Source organism: Asterias rubens, unplaced genomic scaffold (assembly GCF_902459465.1).
Source record: "Asterias rubens unplaced genomic scaffold, eAstRub1.3, whole genome shotgun sequence".
NCBI classification, from domain to species: Eukaryota; Metazoa; Echinodermata; class Asteroidea; order Forcipulatida; family Asteriidae; genus Asterias; species Asterias rubens.
The window spans coordinates 1-21,740 of record NW_022985697.1 but is presented as its reverse complement, the minus strand read 5'-3'; the positions used below and the strand labels follow the sequence as shown (position 1 = coordinate 21,740).

At 39.2% G+C, this 21,740-nt stretch overlaps 3 protein-coding genes across 3 annotated transcripts; 2 read left to right on the top strand and 1 right to left on the bottom strand.

The window, feature by feature from the left end:
* Positions 1 to 79: 79 nt before the first annotated feature.
* On the top strand, positions 80 to 4,093 carry LOC117305721 (general transcription factor 3C polypeptide 6-like). The gene is made up of 5 exons (XM_033790595.1): positions 80 to 258; positions 1,159 to 1,242; positions 2,046 to 2,157; positions 2,717 to 2,824; positions 3,640 to 4,093. Exons 1-5 carry the CDS (start codon positions 217 to 219, stop codon positions 3,705 to 3,707), a joined length of 414 nt encoding a protein of 137 aa, XP_033646486.1. The 5' UTR covers positions 80 to 216; the 3' UTR covers positions 3,708 to 4,093.
* A 1,128-nt stretch (positions 4,094 to 5,221) lies between these two features.
* LOC117305703 (splicing factor 45-like) lies at positions 5,222 to 8,523 on the bottom strand. The gene is made up of 3 exons (XM_033790574.1): positions 8,427 to 8,523; positions 7,347 to 7,419; positions 5,222 to 5,839 (listed from the first exon to the last, which is right to left on the bottom strand). Exons 1-3 carry the CDS (start codon positions 8,520 to 8,522, stop codon positions 5,736 to 5,738), a joined length of 273 nt encoding a protein of 90 aa, XP_033646465.1. The 5' UTR covers position 8,523; the 3' UTR covers positions 5,222 to 5,735.
* A 5,030-nt stretch (positions 8,524 to 13,553) lies between these two features.
* Positions 13,554 to 16,330, top strand: LOC117305722 (lathosterol oxidase-like). Its single transcript, XM_033790597.1, has 3 exons — positions 13,554 to 13,815; positions 14,784 to 14,919; positions 15,341 to 16,330. Exons 1-3 carry the CDS (start codon positions 13,603 to 13,605, stop codon positions 15,841 to 15,843), a joined length of 852 nt encoding a protein of 283 aa, XP_033646488.1. The 5' UTR covers positions 13,554 to 13,602; the 3' UTR covers positions 15,844 to 16,330.
* Positions 16,331 to 21,740: the final 5,410 nt, after the last annotated feature.

Genomic DNA, 21,740 nt, shown 5'->3' with positions numbered 1-21,740 from the left:
GATGTTAAATTGCTAGTACTAGACTGGTGCCGCAATTGAGCTTCTACTTAAACACATAAAAACGTCTGGGTACCTTTTAAGAAGCAGACGACATTGTATTTGCATGTTTTTTTTGGCAACCCCCCAAAAACCAAAAAACTGTGTGATTTTGTGACACAGTTTCGACTTATTTAGATGTTTTGTATTCAATCAAAGCTACTTTTCTGAGGAGAGGAAATGCTAGATCAGAACAGCCAAGCTGAGGAGTGGATTGAAGAGGCGAGTACATTTCTACTTTTGTTGTGTTGTGTACACACGAATTCAGCAATTTTTGCGGCATGGCATGCAATGACAACATTAATATTATAATTAAGCATGGTAGGCCTAAGTAAGTACTAATAGACCGATAACGCTACCAATGTTTACATGTGATCACGTGACAGCTAGTTCAGAGAACTTGTAAATACATTGCTTTTTAGAATTGATGGTATACTCAGACTGTCTGTGCAGCGATGTAGCTTCAATTCAATCCAATGTCATACATTTTTACAATACAACATCCGTTGAAAAATAAAACAAATGTTTGTATGCTTGCATACAAACATTGTTTTTTTAAAGTTTAACGTCTTTGAAATGATTATGAATTACACAAATCAAGAAATTGTGATTCAGTAAGTAACTAGACCGTAGACGACAATATTTATTCTAGTCATTGTGAAATCAGCGGTTAACTGGGGGATTCAAACCCACAACCTTGTGATTGCAAGTCCTGCAGTCTAACCACTTGACCACGGTGACCGACATTTTATCCCCTGCTTGTGGGAGCAGTGGCAACTTAAATACTAGTACTATATTATCCCTATCCTGACTTTAATACAGACAAAAAAAAGCCAAAACTCCTAGAACTGAGGTTCGTTCACGATAGCGGAACAAACCTCAGCCGAGTTTTAACGTAGGCAAGTATGTAGCTCTGTAACATAATAATGACACTCAGTGAAAGGCTTGGACAATGACAACTCTATCTATTCATCTATGCGACAACTCTATCTATTCATCTATGCGACAACTCTATCTATTCATCTATGCGACAACTCTATCTATTCATCTATGCGACAACTCTATCTATTCATCTATTGAACTTGTCACTCATTATCTTTTTGTTGTTGTTTTGTTTACCAGGAGGAACTTGTTGTTGTGGAACTGTCGGGGATAATCGACTCGGACTATCTAGCAAAATGTCGGAAGTCCAATTTAAAAGTTCTGGTATGTGAAGTACAATCAGCCAGTAGCATAGCCCCAAAAATAGTGCCATAATGCTACAGAGGGAGGGAGTCAAGTGTATTTCTTTGACACTATTTATCGGGCCACAAGTTGCACTGCCATTAATTTAATGTAAAAGTGTTATCACCATCATTCAAAGCTTAGCTACAATGCGACTATATTTGTTGTACGGTAAAACAGCTTTGTTTAAGATTGTCAAGAGCATCCACCATGTATCTTTTTTTATGACCTTTCATTTGTAACTAAGTTTTAGTTTAGTTATTACGCTTTACACTGGCATAGAAATATACAATAGATAAATTAAGATACACCATGTACACAGAAACAAAATGGATTAAAACTTGAAGCCAGTGAGTGGCAAGGAAGAACAGATGACCAGTGTCCTGCCACAAAGAATGTCCCCTAATACCTAACCCTCAGTTTAAAAAACTACCCATCTCTCCAAGTGAGCAGGCGGCATGTTGTGACCAAGCAGTTAAGAGTATCAGACTTAAGTTGGAGCTCTGGTGTTCTGAACAGCAAAGTGTGGGTTTAGGTCATAGAAAGACACAAACCATTATTGCTTCGACCTTTGGATGGGGCGTAACACTGAAGGTCTTGTGTAATGCATGAAGAACCAAGAACCATGGTTAAAAATGTCATTCCCATGTGAACTTTTGAGAAGGGATGTTGATGCAGTATTCATCAAGAATAGACAAGAGTACAAGATGAAAGAGATAAAACACAAACCTTTTTTATAACTGTTGAAGTAAGTACTTTGCAGTAAGGCACTTTCATTCTTTCAGGGTGTCGAGACGAACGATCCGGTCTTGCAACTTGGAAGTTATGTCTTCACCGGACAACACAAGAGCATGCTGGGAACAGCCGTTATATTCGAGAAGACATCGGAAAATGAAGGCAAGGGGTTGATCTCTTACCAATTTTGACGTCGCAAGTTCACAACGGATAATTTGCATCAGTTGACATGTGCTCACTTCCTGCAAAACATTTGCTGCGCAAACACCCTATGACGTTGACGTCAAAATTGACTTCGCATTAGCATGAAGTATTTACCCTTGTTCATTAAAACACATAATAGGTAACTTTCGGACTCCTAAATTTTACATTGCTCCGAGTCGAGATACACACATTTTCAGAATAATGGATTTTACCTATGCTAACTAGTGTCACAGAAGCCCATGATATGTAATGTATACCCATAACCTCTGCCTTGGGTGTCTGAACTAGCTTCAGGAATGCCCCCCACCCCACCCCCACCCCCACCCCCACCCCCACCCCCAAATCAAGGCAACAGACTATAACCCTATACTACTGTAGTAGACTGTTGTAGAGAACGCTGATACCACTTTATGGGTGAAACTTAGTTTACCCAATAATTTTGCAACAAACAAATATTCTCTACCACTCAATACCCAACCGACTATTAACTACATGTAGTATTACATCCTCTACCTAGGTCAAGAAACAGCGCCCTCAACCGGCAAACAGTGGAAATACAAATGTCACACAGAGAAGAGAATCTCAATGCAAAGGGCTCTTGTGAAATCCAAACACAAAGTTAATGGTATGTATTTTCTGACCACACCAAAGCTTTTAGATCGACTCAAAATAATGTTAGCATATCAACTTACTTGGTAATGAGCAAAGGAGAGCTGATAGTATAAAACATTGTGGGAAATGGCTCCCTCTGAAGTAACAGAAGTTTTTGAGAAAGAGGTATTTTCTCACTCAAGTAATAAAAGACTTCAGCTGAAGCCTTTTATTATGCATCTAAAAGTACACAAAGTAAGGCAACAAGGGATTTTCTTTATTCCCTTGCAAATTCGATGACCAATTGAGTAAAAATGTTCACAGGTTTGTTATTTCATGCATAAAATTATGTTGGGATATACCAAGTTATAACAATTACCAAACATTACCAGGCCTTTAATCCTTTACCGTAGTAAACCTATTACCCATGATTGCAAGTTTGTGCTTTCAAATGGGACACTTTGGAGACGACAGCGAGCGTCTCATTCACCGGTTCTTTTTTTACCAGGCCAGTAACAAATTGTACATTATGACATGGTAGTTTGGCAGGTAACCTCATTCTGGTAAGCACAATGTTATGGTGCTTAGCTACTTTTTGTGCACTAAGGTCAGGGTTAGATTAATGTTATTGTGCTTAGCTACTTTTTGTGCTTGAGCAGCTTTATGAAATTGGGGACTGAAGCAAAGCAGTAATATACCCCCGATACAAAGTTTGACCAAACTTGAGAAAGTCTATTAGACTTTCTCAAGTTTGGTCAAAAAAATGTTATTAAAAATAATACAGTTTATCACATTTTAGTTTAAAACATTTCTAACACTCAAATTTTCTCACAATTGTGTTTTTCCCAGAACCAACAAAGTCTTCAGACAACTCGGAAGACATGCGGCCAATAGAGACACCCCAAGCCCCAACATGATGACAGCTTTAATTTAATTGGTCAACACAAACTCTCAGGACCTGTTTCAGCCAATCTGAAGCTGGCTATCATACAAGAAATCTCAAAATGTTGGGAGCTTGAATTTCGTTGGATCCCAGTAATCCACAGGTGTTCCATTGAACAACTTTGCAGAACAGCTGAAACATTTCATGAACAGTATTGTCAAAGTCTGTCCCGAGCCAATATGACTGATCAGGCGGGTGTGTGCATCTAGTTTCATTGGTATTAATCAACTGAGAATATAAACCAGTACACTTATCGTTAAAGAGACCGGGCACCTTTGATAATTGCTAAAGACCAGTATTCTAACTTAGTTTATCTCAACATATGCATAAAATAACAAACCTGTGAAGTTGGATTCAATTGGTCATCAAACATGTCGAAGTTATTGGAATAAAAAAAAGAAAAAACACCCTTGTTGCACAAATTTGTGTGCTTTCAGATGCCTATAAAAGGTTTCAGGCCTGAAGTATTTACTCATTTGAGTGAGAAATTACCTCTTTCTCCAAAAACTACATTACTTCAGAGGGAGCTGTTTCTCACAATGTTTTATACTATCAACAGCTCTTCATTGCTCGTTAACAATAAATGTTCTTTTGAGTAATTACCAATAGTGTCCGTTGCCTTTAAGAGACAAGGTTCACCCCAGTGTTTTCTGGTCAGAGTGGCTGCAGATTGCACCATCATAGCACCTTTTGTAAACTACATGGTGCTGTGTCAAACATAGCTCTGCACACATAGACAAATATAATAATAAACGTAATCTCAAAAATATTGTGACTACAAAACACTTGTACCTTCAGCTCTTTCTTTTATATTAACATACTGCAGTCATGATTTAATCTATATATCCATGTTATAATGTTGGCGTCTGTAGTGGTCCGATCTCTCTAATTCAATTACAAATGGGCTTTTCTAGTTTGCTAATTGATGGAAAAATGTGTTAAAATAAAAACCCTAACTTGTTACCGACCTGTATTGACTGAAAGATTAATTTTAAATGCCCTGAAATTGCTTTATTTGGGGACCTTGCGACATTTGTGTGTATGCACGATTCTACCTCATACAACAGTCGTCCGCTAGCCATATGCTTAGTTAAAACACCTCGGAGCCAGTTGGAATTCTCTCCGAGTCAGGTTGGCTAGTTCCTTGTGTTGAAAAGCATCCCGACTTAAATATGAAAAATGGACTGATGATGAAGCTAACAGACAAGTGAAAGAATAATAACTAGTCCTGGAAAAAGCGAAGGGCAATTCCTGGTATGAACTAAAATCAACAATTGTTTGTGACTGGTTCTCTTATCTGCTTGGCCAATAATGACGTACACCAATACTTCCTGCCGAGCATCGCAGAGATAGTTTGCCTACAAAGTATTTTACAAATGAGAGTTAAAAAAACCAAAAAAACATGACTAGTATGGGTATTGCAACCTCCGGATTAATGTGCTGGCATGGTGTGGACGAATATTCTCCCCCCCCCCCACCCTCCCCCGGTGAATCTGTCCCCGTAGACAACTTTACCTGATTTGTCTAGGGTACAACGTCCCCCAAGACAGTATCTCCTACGATAAACTGTCTCTCGTTGAACATCCATTGACAGAACTTCGGCGAGCCATTTTTCGTAGGTTTGACACACATTTTCACCAATATTTTTCAGTAAGTAATTTTTCATTTGAAGACGTGTACATTTGTAACACAATTGAACACAATTGTCAGGTGGCAAGGAGCTGTATAATATCAAGGAAAAATTCAGGAGAAATTTTTTTTTGCGCCCTCTAGTGTTCAAATCACGCCATCCAGTCTCACATACAGGGTATTCTTTTACCCTGATCGGTAGCCACTTCTCCCAATGAAGATTTAAACAGGAACAAACAGCTAAATGACCCCCATCAGGATATACTGGTACCCTAATTGGGAACCGTATCACCCAATGGAAGTATTAATGATCACCGCTTGGGGAATGATGGTTCCCCTCAGCATCGCATCTATGTCTGACTGTTCATTCCTATCAATCTTTGGCATCTAACTCGTAGCGTTGGAATTTGCTGACTTCATAAAAGCTTGCTCTGACCTCCCTCCCTCCAAACCAACGCCCATTTAAGTCCACCACAGCTGCAAGACAAAAGGAAGACAATAATTATACAATTATACCAACATCTTATATAGCACACATATCTACCAACAAGGTACTCAAGGCGCTTAGTATACATTCTTTTAGAAAGATAGGTTATTGAAGTTATGAATTCGAAGACCCAATTATGTAGCATCTTATAATGGTTTACAAGGTGCTACAAGGTGCTACAGCGCATTCAGCAGCCACAGCCAGGAACACTGGGGCAAACGCCTTCTCTTAGCCTTCTCCTAGTTATGAATTCGGAGACCCAATTATGTAGCATCTTATAATGGTTAACAAGGTGCTACAGCGCATTCAGCAGCCGCAGCCAGGAACACTGGGGCAAACCCCTTCTCTTAGCCTTCTCCTAGTTATGAATTCGGAGACCCAATTATGTAGCATCTAATAATGGTTTACAAGGTGCTACAGCGCATTCAGCAGCCACAGCCAGGAACACTGGTGCAAACCCCTTCTCTTAGCCTTCTCCTAGTTATGAATTCGGAGACCCAATTATGTAGCATCTTATAATGGTTTACAAGGTGCTACAGCGCATTCAGCAGCCACAGCCAGGAACACTGGGGCAAACCCCTTCTCTTAGCCTTCTCCTAGTTATGAATTCGGAGACCCAATTATGTAGCATCTTATAATGGTTTACAAGGTGCTACAGCGCATTCAGCAGCCACAGCCAGGAACACTGGGGCAAACCCCTTCTCTTAGCCTTCTCCTAGTTATGAATTCGGAGACCCAATTATGTAGCATCTTATAATGGTTTACAAGGTGCTACAACGCATTCAGCAGCCACAGCCAGGAACACCGAGGCAAACTCCTTCTCTTAGCCTTCTCCTAGTTATGAATTCGGAGACCCAATTATGTAGCATCTTATAATGGTTTAAAAGGTGCTACAACGCATTCAGCAGCCACAGCCAGGAACACCGAGGCAAACCCCTTCTTTTAGCTATAAGTATTACTCGAATCTTTACGTGCATTACACAACGCACAGGACCAACGACTTTTACGAAGATGGGGCAAAATCTGAGATTCGACTTAAAAGTGGTTTCCTTAGGATTACAGCCAAGGTGGTTAAGACAAAGTGTTCATTTGGTTTTTGGAATCGTTTGATTGTTATACAATTGTAGATGTTAACATCAAAACTATCATCTGAACATTTCATTCTACATGCTTTAACAAAATATCACCGACAATCCACAGCAAATCCCTTAACACAGGAAGAATAAACCCAAATCTAACGCCTCTCAAGTAAAATTTTGGGGCATAAAAACATCTTTTTACATAACCACAGTACTTCAAGAAGTGAAATGTCCTCAAAATGTTTGAAACTATCAAGTGCTGCTTTAGGCCTCTAACCAAAGTATTTTATTGCCATCAAATTCTGTCTGGATGTGCCCATTTTATCAATATAATAATACATGAAAGGGTTAACAATTTAAAGTGCCTGGATTCTCAAACTCAAAACATTTGTGGAGTTTCTTAAAATCATTGGCTTACCTTTGATGGCAGATTCCACTCTCTGAAACTCGACAAAAATCCGAACAGCACAATCATCAGGAGCACCTGGTTCCTTTAAATGGAATTAAACAAAAAAAAGCTGTAACTTTCACTTCAATATCATCTAAACCGCCACAAAGATATATTATTGAAAACAATAAATTAAAAATATTAATTTTCGCTTTTACCCATACACCGATGTGTGTTAGCACTGTATACTCAGTACTTTCCCGCAAGACTCAAGCAAAAATTAATATTCTTTATCCCTGATGCAAATTTAATATCTATTATATAATAAATTTAAAAACGAACTGTCAAATGTTTTTTGAATAGTTTTCAAATTCCTCCCACTGAAGTATTTAAATATGAACAAAATTAGAAACAACATGCCAGTCAGGTAGACCACCCAAGAAGGTGATGCTGGAATCACTGCTAAACCTTTCCATTGTTGATAACCCCCCCCCCCCACTGGTTGGCATGGACGGCCGAATGTTAAAAAAGCATCAAATATGGTTAACAGATAATATGACACAATTCAATACTTCTGCAAACTTTCATTAAACTTTCAAAACCTTTTGTTTTCATATTCGTGTGATGTTGTTACAAACTGTAGCTACCTGTTTTTGCTTTGCATTTATGGCTTTTCATAGTTTTCCATTCTTGATTTGCAAAACTTTGGCTCTGACGTTGCAATAGAGTTATAGATAATAACAAGAGGGCATACACCAACGCAGCAGGACCGAAAGGAGACATGCGCGCCATTTTGTAACATGAACGTATAATTAATGTATAATGTTTTCTTTTTGTGTAGGCACCTTAATCGGTTTTCTGGAGAAGTGCGCATTATAAATTCATATTTATTATTATTATTAACGTTGTACGTGCCTTGAAAATGAAGTAGGCCTACACATTGGTGTGTATGTATGACAAATAAGCGTTTGCGTTATTTTTTTCTTTTCTTTCAACATGTTCAACTTACAAAATGGCCACACCCGGGGCCACGAAACTAAGCCAGTGTGCTCTCTACCACCACATCCCAGTCTGGCATCCCGCCTCTCTGTAATCTCATCACACACTCACCTCATAGATTACGACCCTGCCTACTTCTCCATATTTAGCGCATTCTTCAGCTGTTTCTGGCTGTAGATCATCATCAACCTCGCCAGGCCCAACCATGTTCTGAAGCCAGGAGACAAACCAAGTACAGTGCAGCATTAGTAAATGAGAAAGGATATCTTGTTTTCATGTCAAACTTACTGAGCCGATAGAGCAACCTATACGTGCAAGTTATAATAATAATAATAATAAAATAATAAAAATAATGATAAATCACATTCATATCAAATCCATTGTAAAAATGCTCCCAGGCGCTTTCCAATGACTATAACATTAAACCACAAAAGTAAAATCATAAAAAGATCAAAATATGACCCACAAATGTGATCATTAAAACAATGAAGGTGAAAGTTTACAGATTTATATAAGCAATTAATCACAACCGCAAAAAACAAATATATTATAAAGATCCTGAAAAAAATACTCACAACACAACAGAAAAAAATTAACAAGAAACCAGTCAAAAAAAATAAAAAAATACAAAGCACAAAAATAAAAAGCGTAAGACTAAAACCGTGAGAATCACCCGATTAAAAAGCACAACACTGCAGTAAAACAGCAGGACGACAAGATAATTGAACAATAAGTTGATTTAAAAATTGATACAAACAAGTAGGTCAACGAGCAAGTGCTACGAACAAGGTATCTTGCTCAATAATTTATACAATTCAATGAAACTTAGATTTCTATATCCACTAATAGGAAATACAGAATCATGGGGACATAGTTATTTGAGTACATTACAATACAAGCAAATGCCATGGTCCAGAGTAAATGGTCCAGAGTAAATATCCGTTTTTTTTTAAAAATGCGTTGGGATTAAAGTAACAATGGAGTAATGTTTCTTTATTTAAGTATTTAATACTATACATGTAGAATGTTATAGATTTCCTTAGTGGGGCGAGCCCACATACTTTAAGTTTGGGGTGAGCAGTCACGCGTGTGTTAAACGTGTTAATCGGTTGGAACTTTTCTTCGTACGCCACACAAACACCTGTTTTGCAGACATGAACAGAATATTGGAATTCGCAGAGTTTGGAGAATGCTGAGAATTCAGGATTCACTACATAAGGAAGGATTGCGACCATCCTCGTCCCTCACATTTTAATTCTTCAGTTTCGGGGCGGAGGTCTGCAGAGTAGCAGAGTTGAGTGGGCGGAGAATTCCCTCTGAGTATGCCCACGTTGGAGCGGCATTTTTAATTGCCGAACTGTGATGTTCGACATGTGTTAGTTTCGCCGTTCCTGCACGGATCAATCCGTGAAGCCTCCAGTAAAGTTTGTCGCTGCCGAAACCATGCAGTAGGCTGCGGTGGTTCTTCAATGACGGGGAGTTTGCACGTCGACGAGGCGGAGCTGTGACTTCCCGAGAGCGTCGAACTTTACGACACACAGACTCATGACTTGGGTACTGTGTGAGTTTTCTTTTCCTCCGAGCTGCCGTCGTCGGACTTTGTTGTACCGGTTGCGTGAAGCAACGACGGTACGAAAGCAGAGAGCACCGAGGGGGCCGACCATTTTTCCACACCGGGTTTCATCACATCGCGTACCTTGGAAGGACGACAATCTACGGGGACATTTTCATCAGAATAGGCGAACACTGGTCTTCAGCTCTCTCCGAGAGAGTCGAGGTATATCAGAGGCTGTTGGGTCTTCAACCCTATTTTGCCTAGGCTGCTCGCCCCCCGTTTATGTAAAGGGTAAATATATAGTTTTTGTCGGCTATTTAATGTGTCGACCCATTCCAGAGGATACTGAGCGCCAGGTATTTCTTGCAAGGCGAGTGGGACGAAGTTTAAATTAGAAACCTAATCCTTAGCACCACATAATAAACCATTGGTTTATAAGGTGCTCAATCGATCACCCAAGTCATTTCTGAAAATTTTTAAAGGAACACGTTGCCTTGGATCGGTCGAGTTGGTCTTGAAAAGCGTTCTGTAACCGTTTGTTATAAAATGTATATGGTTAGACAGGTATTGTACAAGTAGAATACAATGATCTACACAAATATGCCTCGAAGTTGCGTGGTTTTCTTTTTACCCTGTCGACTAACACGGTCGGCCATTTATGGGAGTCAAAGTTTTGACTCCCATAAATGACTCCCATAAATGACCGACCGTGATATAGTTTGCGACGTGAAAGGAAAACCGTGCAATTTTGAGCGACACTTGTGTGGATCATTATATTCTACTTTTAAAACATCTTTCTAACCATAATATGCATTGCATAACAAATGGTTTCAAACGCTTTTAATAAACCAACTCGTCCGATCTAAGGCAACGTGTTCCTTTAAGACTTTATCGGTGTTTCGTATAATAGCAGCCTGTGTTTACCGCTGCGTGGACTAATGGAGCAGGGGCCTTGGCGGATTGGATCTTTTCCAATTTGGCAGTAATCGCTTCGGTTACACACAATGTTATCATCGTCGACCATTTAGGCTGCATGTTTTCATCCAGTGTTAGATAACCCTCATCATGCAAATGCCATTCTTAGTCTATGTCTTGCAGTTCTTGTCCACGTTGTTCCTGCATAAACCCTGATGTAATCTTTCCAGTGTTCTTCTCTGTCTTTACATCTTTTCCTTTCTCCTTTGATGCCAATCCAGTATTCTTGTTGTCCACATCTATCGTCATATCTTCGGGTAGTTTGTCCAGCCCAGCTCCAACTATTTTGTTTTGTTGTCCTTATGCTGTCTCACCCAATACCAGTTTTGTTTCGTAATATGTGTATTATGATCCTCTCTCTAATTGAGATCTTCATTGCTCTTTGCTGTGCGGAGTTTATGCTCTATCAGTTTTGTTGTTGTCTTGTTTCTGCTCCATAAGTTATTGATGTCCCACACTGATCATATACTTTTCTTCCAAGTACCATAATATGGTCTTATTGTCAATTATTTCTCTTTATCGTCCAAAGGAGCTCCATCCTGCATTAAAGGCAGTGTATGGACTCAAAATAATTAGTACTCAAAATAATTATTATAAAACCTTACTTGGTAACGAGTAATGGGGAGCTGTTGATAGAAAACATTGTGAGAAACAAGGCGCGGCTCCCTCTGAAGTAACGTGGATTATCGAGAAAGAAGTAATTTTCAACGAATTTGATTCGAGACCTCAAGATTAGAATTTGAGGTCTCGAAATGATCAATCTCATCTGAAAGCACACAAATTCGTGTGACAAGGGTGTTTTTCTTCTTTCATTTCCATCTTCCAACTTCGACAACCAATTGAGCTCAAAATTTCACAGGTTTGTTATTTTATGCATTTATTGAGATACACTAAGTGAGAAGACAGGTCCTTGACAATTACCAATAGTGTCAAGTGACTTTAATCCTGGTTTATACTCCATCTTGTGTGTTGTCATACCTTCCCTTAATTTAAGATTTAAGTATAGATCAGAAACCAGGCTCATGACCTAACACAAACAGACGTTTATTTGAGTTTCTGCTCAAATATGGAAGCACTGAAATGTTGCGGTTTTTTTGATCTAAATTAATTAACTATTGGTTTATTAATCTAAATCGGGATAGGCCCTCTACCACACAAGTTGATTTTTTTTAAAAATCTCTTCAGCATTCTAATCATAGCTCATTATTGATCGAGCTGGTCTTATCTAGCCAAAGTTAGATACTTAGTTCCAGTTATAGCTGAGTATGGCCAAAGTTCGTCCATTCGCGCTTGTATAAAATTGGTGGCAATATTGTAATCGATGTTACTTTGCATACTGCGGCCAACGGATACTGAGACCACAGCTAGCGCTATTGTAAAGGTATGATATCTAAAACGTTTACAAATTATTTAAGTTTCGTGTGGATGGCCATTTTTTTCCGGGAAAAAAAAAATCTTTTTTTTCTTTTCTTCTTTTGAACGAATTTGAAATCGTACAAAGTATGGCCAAAGTTCGTCCATTCGCGCTTGTATAAAATTGGTGGCAATATTGTAATCGATGTTACTTTGCATACTGCGGCCAACGGATACTGAGACCACAGCTAGCGCTATTGTAAAGGTATGATATCTAAAACGTTTACAAATTATTTAAGTTCGTGTGGATGGCCATTTTTTTCCGGGGAAAAAAAAAATCTTTTTTTCTTTCTTCTTTTGAACGAATTTGAAATCGTACAAATTTCGCATGTTCCACGGACATTGCACACAAGCGCGGCATGCAGTGTTGCCATCGGCAAGTTTGTTGGTTTAGCTACTTGCTCTATGGTAATAATAATAGTTGCTTTGCAGTTGAATTGACTTGAGAAACGAAAATCGCCTTAAAATATAAACGTTTACGGGTATAACTAATTTCTCTACCACTTATGGTTCGACGTAGTTCAAATCCCCACCATCCAAATGTTCATTAAAATACATTTGTATTTGTATGCATTGGGTATACACTAAGGTGTCCGATGTCTAAGCCAAGCCAAGTTTGTTTTCAGGATGTGTCTTCAACTGTTTGCAGTCTCTCATTCGCGAAACTCGGCATTCTTACACGTTCCTTGCCTTTGGCTATGACGTGCAATGCAATCGGCGGTACACAACTCCAGGAAGAATAGTTTGCCCAAAATACAGCTTTATAAAGACGCGCGCCAATTTCTAGTATTTTAAAGGCAGTGGACACTACTGGCAATTTTTTTCAAAATAATTATTAGCATAACACCTTACTAACGAGTAATGGGGAGAGGTTGATGGTGAAAAACATTGTGAGAAACGGCTTGCGACATCAGAATTAGAGTTTGAGGTCTCGAAATCAAGATCGTAGCATTCTCTCATGATTATCTCGCAACTTCGACGACCAATTGAGACCAAATTTTCACAGGTTTGTTATTTTATGCATAAAATGTTGAGATACACCAAGTGAGAAGACTGGTCTTTGACAATTACCAATACTGTCCAGTGCCTTTAAAGTAGAGTGCATGCATCAGGTCAATAATGCGGATTCCTCATTGCAAATCTTTCCCCCTCTCTCTCTACAGCCGACTGATGTATGAATCGTGTTGAGATTTGCCCTAAATATATAAACTTCATATCTCGCGCTTTCATAAAGCAGCCAACCAAAATGGCCACTTCACTTATTCCTTCATGTTCCTTTCCCCCCAAACAGATTTAAATGTTAAACCATTTTCTCGTCCGACATCCGCACTCTTACTCTGCAACATGGATACGGTATTGGACTTAGCCGATGAGTATCTGTTCGATGCCTACCACGTCTACCCGGAGAGCTGGGAGAACGGGTATTGGGCTCGCCAGTTATTAAGTCTCTTCTTGATCACCATTTCCTCCGGAATACTTGTGTATATTTCTTCAGCGGCATTCAACTACTATTTCCTCTTCGACCACCGGCTGGAGAGACATCCTCTATTTTTAAAGGTTTGTGTGAAAGAAATACAAGCATACGTTTCTGTAAAGGTATTCGTGCAATTGACCTTTATGACGGTGCAGCCACCTTGAATTTCCATCTTTTATATCAATGGTACCAAACCGAAGCTTGAAGAACAAAATAGTCTGGTTCCTTAGAACAGACGGCAAGGTGATTATTATCATGCATTATTGTTATTCGATACGAGGAACATGACCAAGATGGGGGCAGCATGATATAAAGGTCTATACGAGCACCCCTTGAACACCTCTTGATTTTTAAAAGCAAAATACATCTTTGGTTTGTGGACTCGTTCAGTTGTTCACGTTGCATTCATGTGTGATTGAGATTTCGCCGAAAATCCAAAGCGATAATGTCCACCCAGAAAGAACAATCCCTATAGGCATACACAATTTGAGAACCTTTGCTTTTAGAAAAGCTCGTCAGATTAATTTGTTTTCCAATTAAGACTTGCCAAAACTATCGAATGATGTTAAAAAAGGTCTATAGCCTACTTCTTTACCAACCAATGTTTTGCTATTAGTTTTAAAGGCAGTGGACACTACTGGTAAATTGTCAAAGACTATAGCCTTCACTTCACAGTTAGTGTATCTCAACATATGCATAAAATAACTAACCTGTGAAAATTTGAGCTCAATCGGTCATCAAATTTGCGAAATAACAATGAAAGAAAAAAACGCCCTTGTCACACGCAGTTGTGTGCGTTTAGATGGTTGATTTCGAGATCTCAAGTTCTAAATCTGAGGTCTCGAAATCAAATTCGTGGAAAATTACTTCTTTCTCGAAAACTATGGCACTTCAGAGGGAACCATTTCTCACAATGTTTTATACCATCAACTTCTCCCCATTACTTGTCACCAAGAAAGGTTTTATGCTAATAATTATTTGAGTAATTACTAATAGTGTCCACTGCCTTTAAGAGTATTGATTTACCAAACCATACCTTCCTTTTTAACAGAATCAGAAGTGGCTGGAGATAACCACATCACTAAAGATCTTACCAGTCATCGGAGTCTTCACGGCCGCCATGTTTTTGGTAGAAGTTCGCGGGTACAGCAAACTATTCGATGGTCCACCACAACCGGGAAGTTTTGGTAAGAGAATAAAATAGTTTGCTGAATACCGTGTACGAATTGATAGGCTTCGTCAGTTGCTATTATTACGGGCAGCCATTGGACATAGTCGTAGCCGAAGCTACTTATAGACACGACCTGTGCCGAATTTCATCTCACAAAAACTTGCTAATTGCAAAGTAAATTATTGCTCAGTAATATTGGCAGGCAAAAGTAAATAAAGTTTGCATTGTTGTGACTTGTGCCCCAGTCAGTTTTTGCTTAACAAAGAAATTTGTCGAGTGAACTTTATGCTTAACAGCTTTATTAAAATAATTTGTGCCCTCGCATTGGTTCATACTGATATAAATGGTATGAAACAAAAGATTGTTAATACCTTGACAAACAAATCGATCTTGTAACATTATACTTATAAATTTGTAAATTATCTTTTGGTCGTTAGGTTTGTTGTTAAATATCAGAGACATCGTTGGTTTTATCTTCTTCACCGATTGCGCCATTTACTGGATCCATCGAGCCATGCACCATCGCCTTCTCTACCGACGCATCCACAAGATGCACCACATCTGGAAGGTCCCCACCCCGTTCGCCAGCCACGCCTTCCACCCAATAGACGGGTTCCTTCAGAGCGTCCCGTACCACCTCTACCCTTTCATGTTCCCGCTCAATAAATACGTGTACCTGGTGCTGTTCTTCCTGGTGAACGTGTGGACCATCAGTATCCACGACGGTGACTACCGGGTACCTGCCATTCTCAGACCGTTCATCAATGGCTCGGCACACCACACCGATCACCATCTGTATTACAATTACAACTACGGCCAGTACTTCACGTTGTGGGATCGCATTGGCGGCTCGTTTAAAACACCGTCGGCTTTCGAAGGTAAATCTTTGGTGGATGACATCTTGGAGAAAGAGAGACTTAAAACGGGCCATCAAGATTAGATGTTTGAGAGAAGGCAAGCCATGAACTATACACACCCATTGTGGAACACTGTTAAATACAAACTATTGTTGGAACGAATCGTCGAATGTGTCGGCCATCTTGGATTTGTTCGTGTTTATTTCACATCTGCAGCATGCAATGAACTCAACTTGCACTCAAGTTTGAAGATCAGACTTTTCTGAAGCAAATAAATTGGCGCATAAACGAAACTTACTAGCTAGAGACACAAACAGTTTATCAGGTGACTTTTCATTCACAGTTTGTTTTGATCTTTGCATGCTGATCAGCCTGGACGAAAGAACAAGATTATTTCAATATTCATCGAACTTGTACATATTAATAATATGCGTAAAAGTCTATCTAAGAATAAACATTAATTTATTGACTTTAAATGTGTAATCGCCTGTATTGGATCTTGTCACACAAATTAATTTTGTACAAACAAGTGTTCTGGATTATGAATGAATGTAAATACATGTTATACCGTTAATTAATATGTGTACACATTTCGATATTAAACATAATGTGTTTATAACCGAAGATTGTTGAAATTGTATTAATTTGTTCACTGTCCGAATTAGTGACTGTGGCTGTTGCTAAGGTGTGTTGCTATGGACCTCCTACATACTTCAACGCTTGTAATATATTATAACAAGGTGATCAGCCGTAGCCGTAGATATACCAACGGCTTTGGCAGGTTGGTTTGTCAATGTGGTAGGCGAGTATGTTGCTGTAATTCTGCCCCCCCCCCCATTGTGGCGTACTTGTAGGGGCACACCATAAGAGGAAAGGCAGATATTCAACCGCCAAACTGGATATCACTTTGTACAGAACTTGCCGTCTTGTGGGGTCAATAGATTGTGCAGTTGTGCAAGGTAAGGCTACTTACCACCGAGTTTCCCTTTTTGGCGTTGGAATTGGAAGAGTGCTTCTGTATGAAAACTGACAGCAAGTCGGTTTGGGAAAAACCCGAATTCGGGGTATCGCACAGGAGTCTGTCCTTCAGAGATCTTTCTCCCATAAGAAATTATTAACATGGGCTGGAGGAGGAGGTTTCAAAAGAGGGCACTATTGGAAGAAGTTTGTACACGGGGTGTTTAGCTCCCCCGGGTCGACCCCGGTGTGTGGTGTTTCGTTTTTCCAGGACGAACGTGTGCAGATAATTACCCACGTTCGTCCTAGAAAAAAACAACCGCCATACACCGGGGTCGACCCAGGGAAGCTAAACAAACGCACCCACGGTTTAACATGTGGGGGACACCTCTGGGGGACAGAATCGCGTGCCACGCGTTTTTTGTGTGTAATTTTTGGGGGGGGGCCAGGGGGGGGGGTGTGATTTTAAGCAAAATTCAAACCAACCGGACGGGACGACCTGACACAAATTTAAACCAAATATGAGAACCTGTGATTCAAAATCATGTTTGATTGGTTTTCAATAGGCTTTTTAGGATGTTAAAAAAAAAACATCGGTTGCTAATAATTTTTTTTATATGTATAGTGCACTAGTGTTTTTGTGGAAAAAATTCAATCTGATAAAGCGCCCTCTTGTGAATCGACTGGCGTTGAACAAATATAGTATATCTCCTGAAATTAAAAAATAACCCGTTTGCAATCGAAATAGTGCATGTAAATTGACCCAAAACCCGAGTCAAAACAAAACAAAAAAATAATGGTCACCACTTTTGTTGGTTACGTTTTCACAGGTTGGATTTGGATTTAGGGTGGTTTGAAAATAAGGCGATGATGTAGACGTTACATCATGGAGGTAAAAATAGCTTACACTCAAGTGCCATGTCTGTCGTAATTAATTATCAATTCAGTATACAACACAATTGAAGGAATACAATAAGAAGTTGTTTAGGCATTCGTCTAAAAAACAAACACTTTCTTAAGTGTACCAAATTTACAACAACTTTTAAAAAAATTCATATTTATGACAGTTGTTCCACCTGGGCCGTATCCCGTGTACCACCACCGCACTGCGTTTGCCAGACTTGTGGCATAACGTTTCATTGATTTAGGGCTAAGAACATTGTAAACAAGATGTACACAAATAATCAAATATTAGTAAACTATTATACATAAAACAAAATATTTTGTAAAAAAAAAAAAAAAACCTTTTAATTCCTGGCGAAGTTCGGGGAAACCCGTCACGCTAACGTTGTAAACAAGATGTAAACAAATAATTAAATAGTTATTAATGTCTTTTTTGTTTTACAATTATACATACATTTTTTATTTAGATTAAAATTTTGGTTTTAACATTCTCCTTTTACTCTTGGCGAAGCTCGGGGAAACCCGTCACACGCTAAACAAAAACCCAAAAGATTTTCACAAGGGTAGTTTCTGGAACTGTGACGTCACACTCACGCATGCGCATAGTATATAGTGCAATCAGCCATTTTGAATGCTACTCAAAAACGAGAACAGAGTAAACGAAAGCGTTGAGCGAGATACGAATTTCTCTGCAATAGCAGCGGCCGAAACAGATAGTAATTGCATCTTCAAGACAGACTTAGATTATCTAAACGATTCAATAAATATCGGTAAGTTAAACTTCAGAGTTTTCTTTTCAATAGATGACAAAAGAACGATGTTTTGGGGGATATTTGGTTGAGTGTTTTGAGCTAGCTGGGGCGTCATGAAAATAAATCGTTGAGTACGTGTGTGATACGTGCACTCGGTGTGAGTTTCCATCATAATTTGTTCTCGGTAATGCACGATAATTCGCTGTGAATGTCGTTAAAATATTAAAATTGAATTATATCCAATATCTAGCAATATTAAGGAATTTATATGATATAGTTGAAAGTTTGGATGGTTTTCTGTCTCCCTAGATAAAAAGGATTGAAAATCAATCAATCTCGAAATTTCTAGGAATAGAGATGGCTTCAAAACAATTTCTTTTCTGCCTGGGAAAGATTTGCATATCTGCCACGAATTTTTTCCACAAATTTTACCAATGAAAAAATATCATTTGAGGGATATCTCTCCGTATGGCGCCACCACTTTTCCACTCATTTTTACAAAAAGGATATCTCATAGCTTTTTTATTGCAGTAATTGTAAATTAGATACTAGAAATACTATTTAATTCATAATCAGAATTAGTTGCGATAATCGTAACCCTCCATCCTCCCGACGGTCGGAGACCGGAGGGTTACGACACAAGACTGATATTATCGGTGTAACTAGCAGTTTTGACAATTTTTTGCCAGACTCGTGATCAGATTCGTCCTTTTTTTCCACTTTCCAAAATCATGACAGACATTCTAAACACATGGAGTTGATCTTTATTGTATGACAACGTCATCTGGAACCCTTAAAACAACATCATGAAAATATTTGGCAGAAAAAACGACAAAAACTTACCAAAAGACTGACCGAATATATCCATAATCCATAGCGGGACCAACTAGTGATTTTGAACGTCGCACTTGCTTGGCAACAACCAATCAGCGTGACCCAACCATCGATGTCGTATGCGTATCGGCCATTCCAGCTTGCAAACTCACCGCCTGTGTGTGTAAGCACTGATCCCCCGCACCGAGTGCGCAGCATGCAGGCATGTACATGTACATGTACATGTACTGTATGAACATCGTGCGTGCACAAACTATACAGCTCGTAAGTACCGTGTGCTGCTCCATACCCCCACATGGCCAAACACACCCTGACGTTGTGTGTGTGTGTGCAAGTGTACACAATACATGTACATGTACATGCCTGCATGCTGCGCACTCGGTGCGGGGGATCGGTGCTTACACACACAGTGCGGTGAGTTTGCAAGCTGGAATGGCCGATACGCATACGACATCGATGGTTGGGTCACGCTGATTGGTTGTTGCCAAGCAAGTGCGACATCAAAATCACTAGTTGGTCCCGCTATGGATTATGGATATATTCGGTCAGTCTTTTGGTAAGTTTTTGTCGTTTTTTCTGCCAAATATTTTCATGATGTAGTTTTAAGGGTTCCAGATGACGTTGTCATACAATAAAGATCAACTCCATGTGTTTAGAATGTCTGTCATGATTTTGGAAAGTGGAAAAAAAGGACGAATCTGATCACGAGTCTGGCAAAAACTGGTCAAAACTGCTAGTTACACCGATAATATCAGTCTTGTGTCGTAACCCTCCGGTCTCCGACCGTCGGGAGGATGGAGGGTTACGATTATCGCAACTAAATCAGAATCATCATATTCGATTTCGAATGAAAAAGTGGTGGGGTCATTTTTATAATAGGCCTATGGAAACTTTTCCCATTTGAGTAAACAAGATACTGAAAAAGTGGTGGCACTGGCAGGATTCAGAAATGTTTCCAACCAGCAATAGTTTCCGCACGGCGCCACCACTTTTTCATTCCTTCTGAAATAAGAATATCCTTTTTGTAAAATTGTAAAAATGAATGAAAAAGTGGTGGTGCCATACGGAAAGTTATCCAGTTTTCCACAAAGGTCACGGTCAGATAGTTCAATGTTTCAGGTATCAGTGCAAAAGAGTTGGGCACAATCAGCCAAGAATCAAGATTGGAACATTTGTTGCTCTTCGTAGGCCTGGTTAATATCCGGTTAATGGCGAATAGGTTTTCATATCCATAAGGCCAAACAAAATAATATGTGTGTTTCCGGTTACCCGGCCGACCCTACGGAATTTTATACATTTACAGACAAAATAAAATAAAACAACCCCGATCCCACTCCCCGTTTGACAAAATACCGCACGATTTTAACGTTATTATATTTGATGTTTCTTTTTTTCTAAAATGTTTTCACATTTATAATAAAGCATTAGAAAATACACATTTTCTTACGAGAAAAGACGTTGTTGATCCATGGTTGATCAAGTACTAGTATTGCAACGACTGACGGACGACGTGTGTAGCGTGTGTTGGGAGGTCGCAGCATGCATTTACATGTGCGAGTTCGTAATGCTAGCAATCCGTTAATTGCACTGTTCAATCTTGAGATTGCACAACAGATGTTGATTGAGCGATGTACGCCGACGAGCTGCGCTACGCCCTCGCATTTGCGCCGCCTGGAAACCCGCTAAAATTCCCACGTGACACGTCGAGTCTTGTCTCAATGCGTTTATTGCCGGTTCGCGTAGATTTTACCAATAGAGGGCGTTTTATCTCACTGTATTGCATTCTTCCAAAACGACCTCTAGCGTTCAATGTTTCTTGTATTTTGTTGCCGCACGCAAAGTAACAACGACTACAGGCGTAGAATCTGCTTTTGTGTTACGTGAATTTTACAGACCTCGGAACGGTTGCGTTTTGGGGCTTATTTTCTGTGTCATTTTAAGAGATTTTTGAGTCGAACTTGGACATCGTTGAATTTACATGCAAGGGCAAAAATATTTTTAACATTGGTTCCTACCCTAAGTTTTGAAGCAATAAAATAATTCAACAAAATAAATTGTGTTTTCGTCCCTACAGACCCTAATTTTTTGGCCGTGGAATAGGAAACACATATATTATTTTGTTTGGCCTAACCGCGAATGCCTTTTTTTTCTTAATCGGATATCCGCATAGGGCGCGAATAGCTATTTATAAACCGGATAGTTCTGTAATTACAACCAAGTAACCGGATATTCTTTAATATCCGAAAATATCCGCGGAAGTCGGGCGACAACTGATAGGAATATTTTGTCTGAATCCTTATGAAACTTCTATTAAGACAGCTTAAAACAGCATAAATTAAGTATTTAAAGTCACCTGGAAGTGGTATTTTTTCAAAATAAAGCTTTTGTCACTAATATATGTGTTTTGATGAGTGGAATGTGAATAAACAGTTAACTAAGGTTTTAAAAAATCAGTTCTTATGTTATTTACAAATTTAAGAGTAGACCCCGACCCGAGAGGGCGCTGTTCGTGACGTAAGTCGAGGCAGACTTTG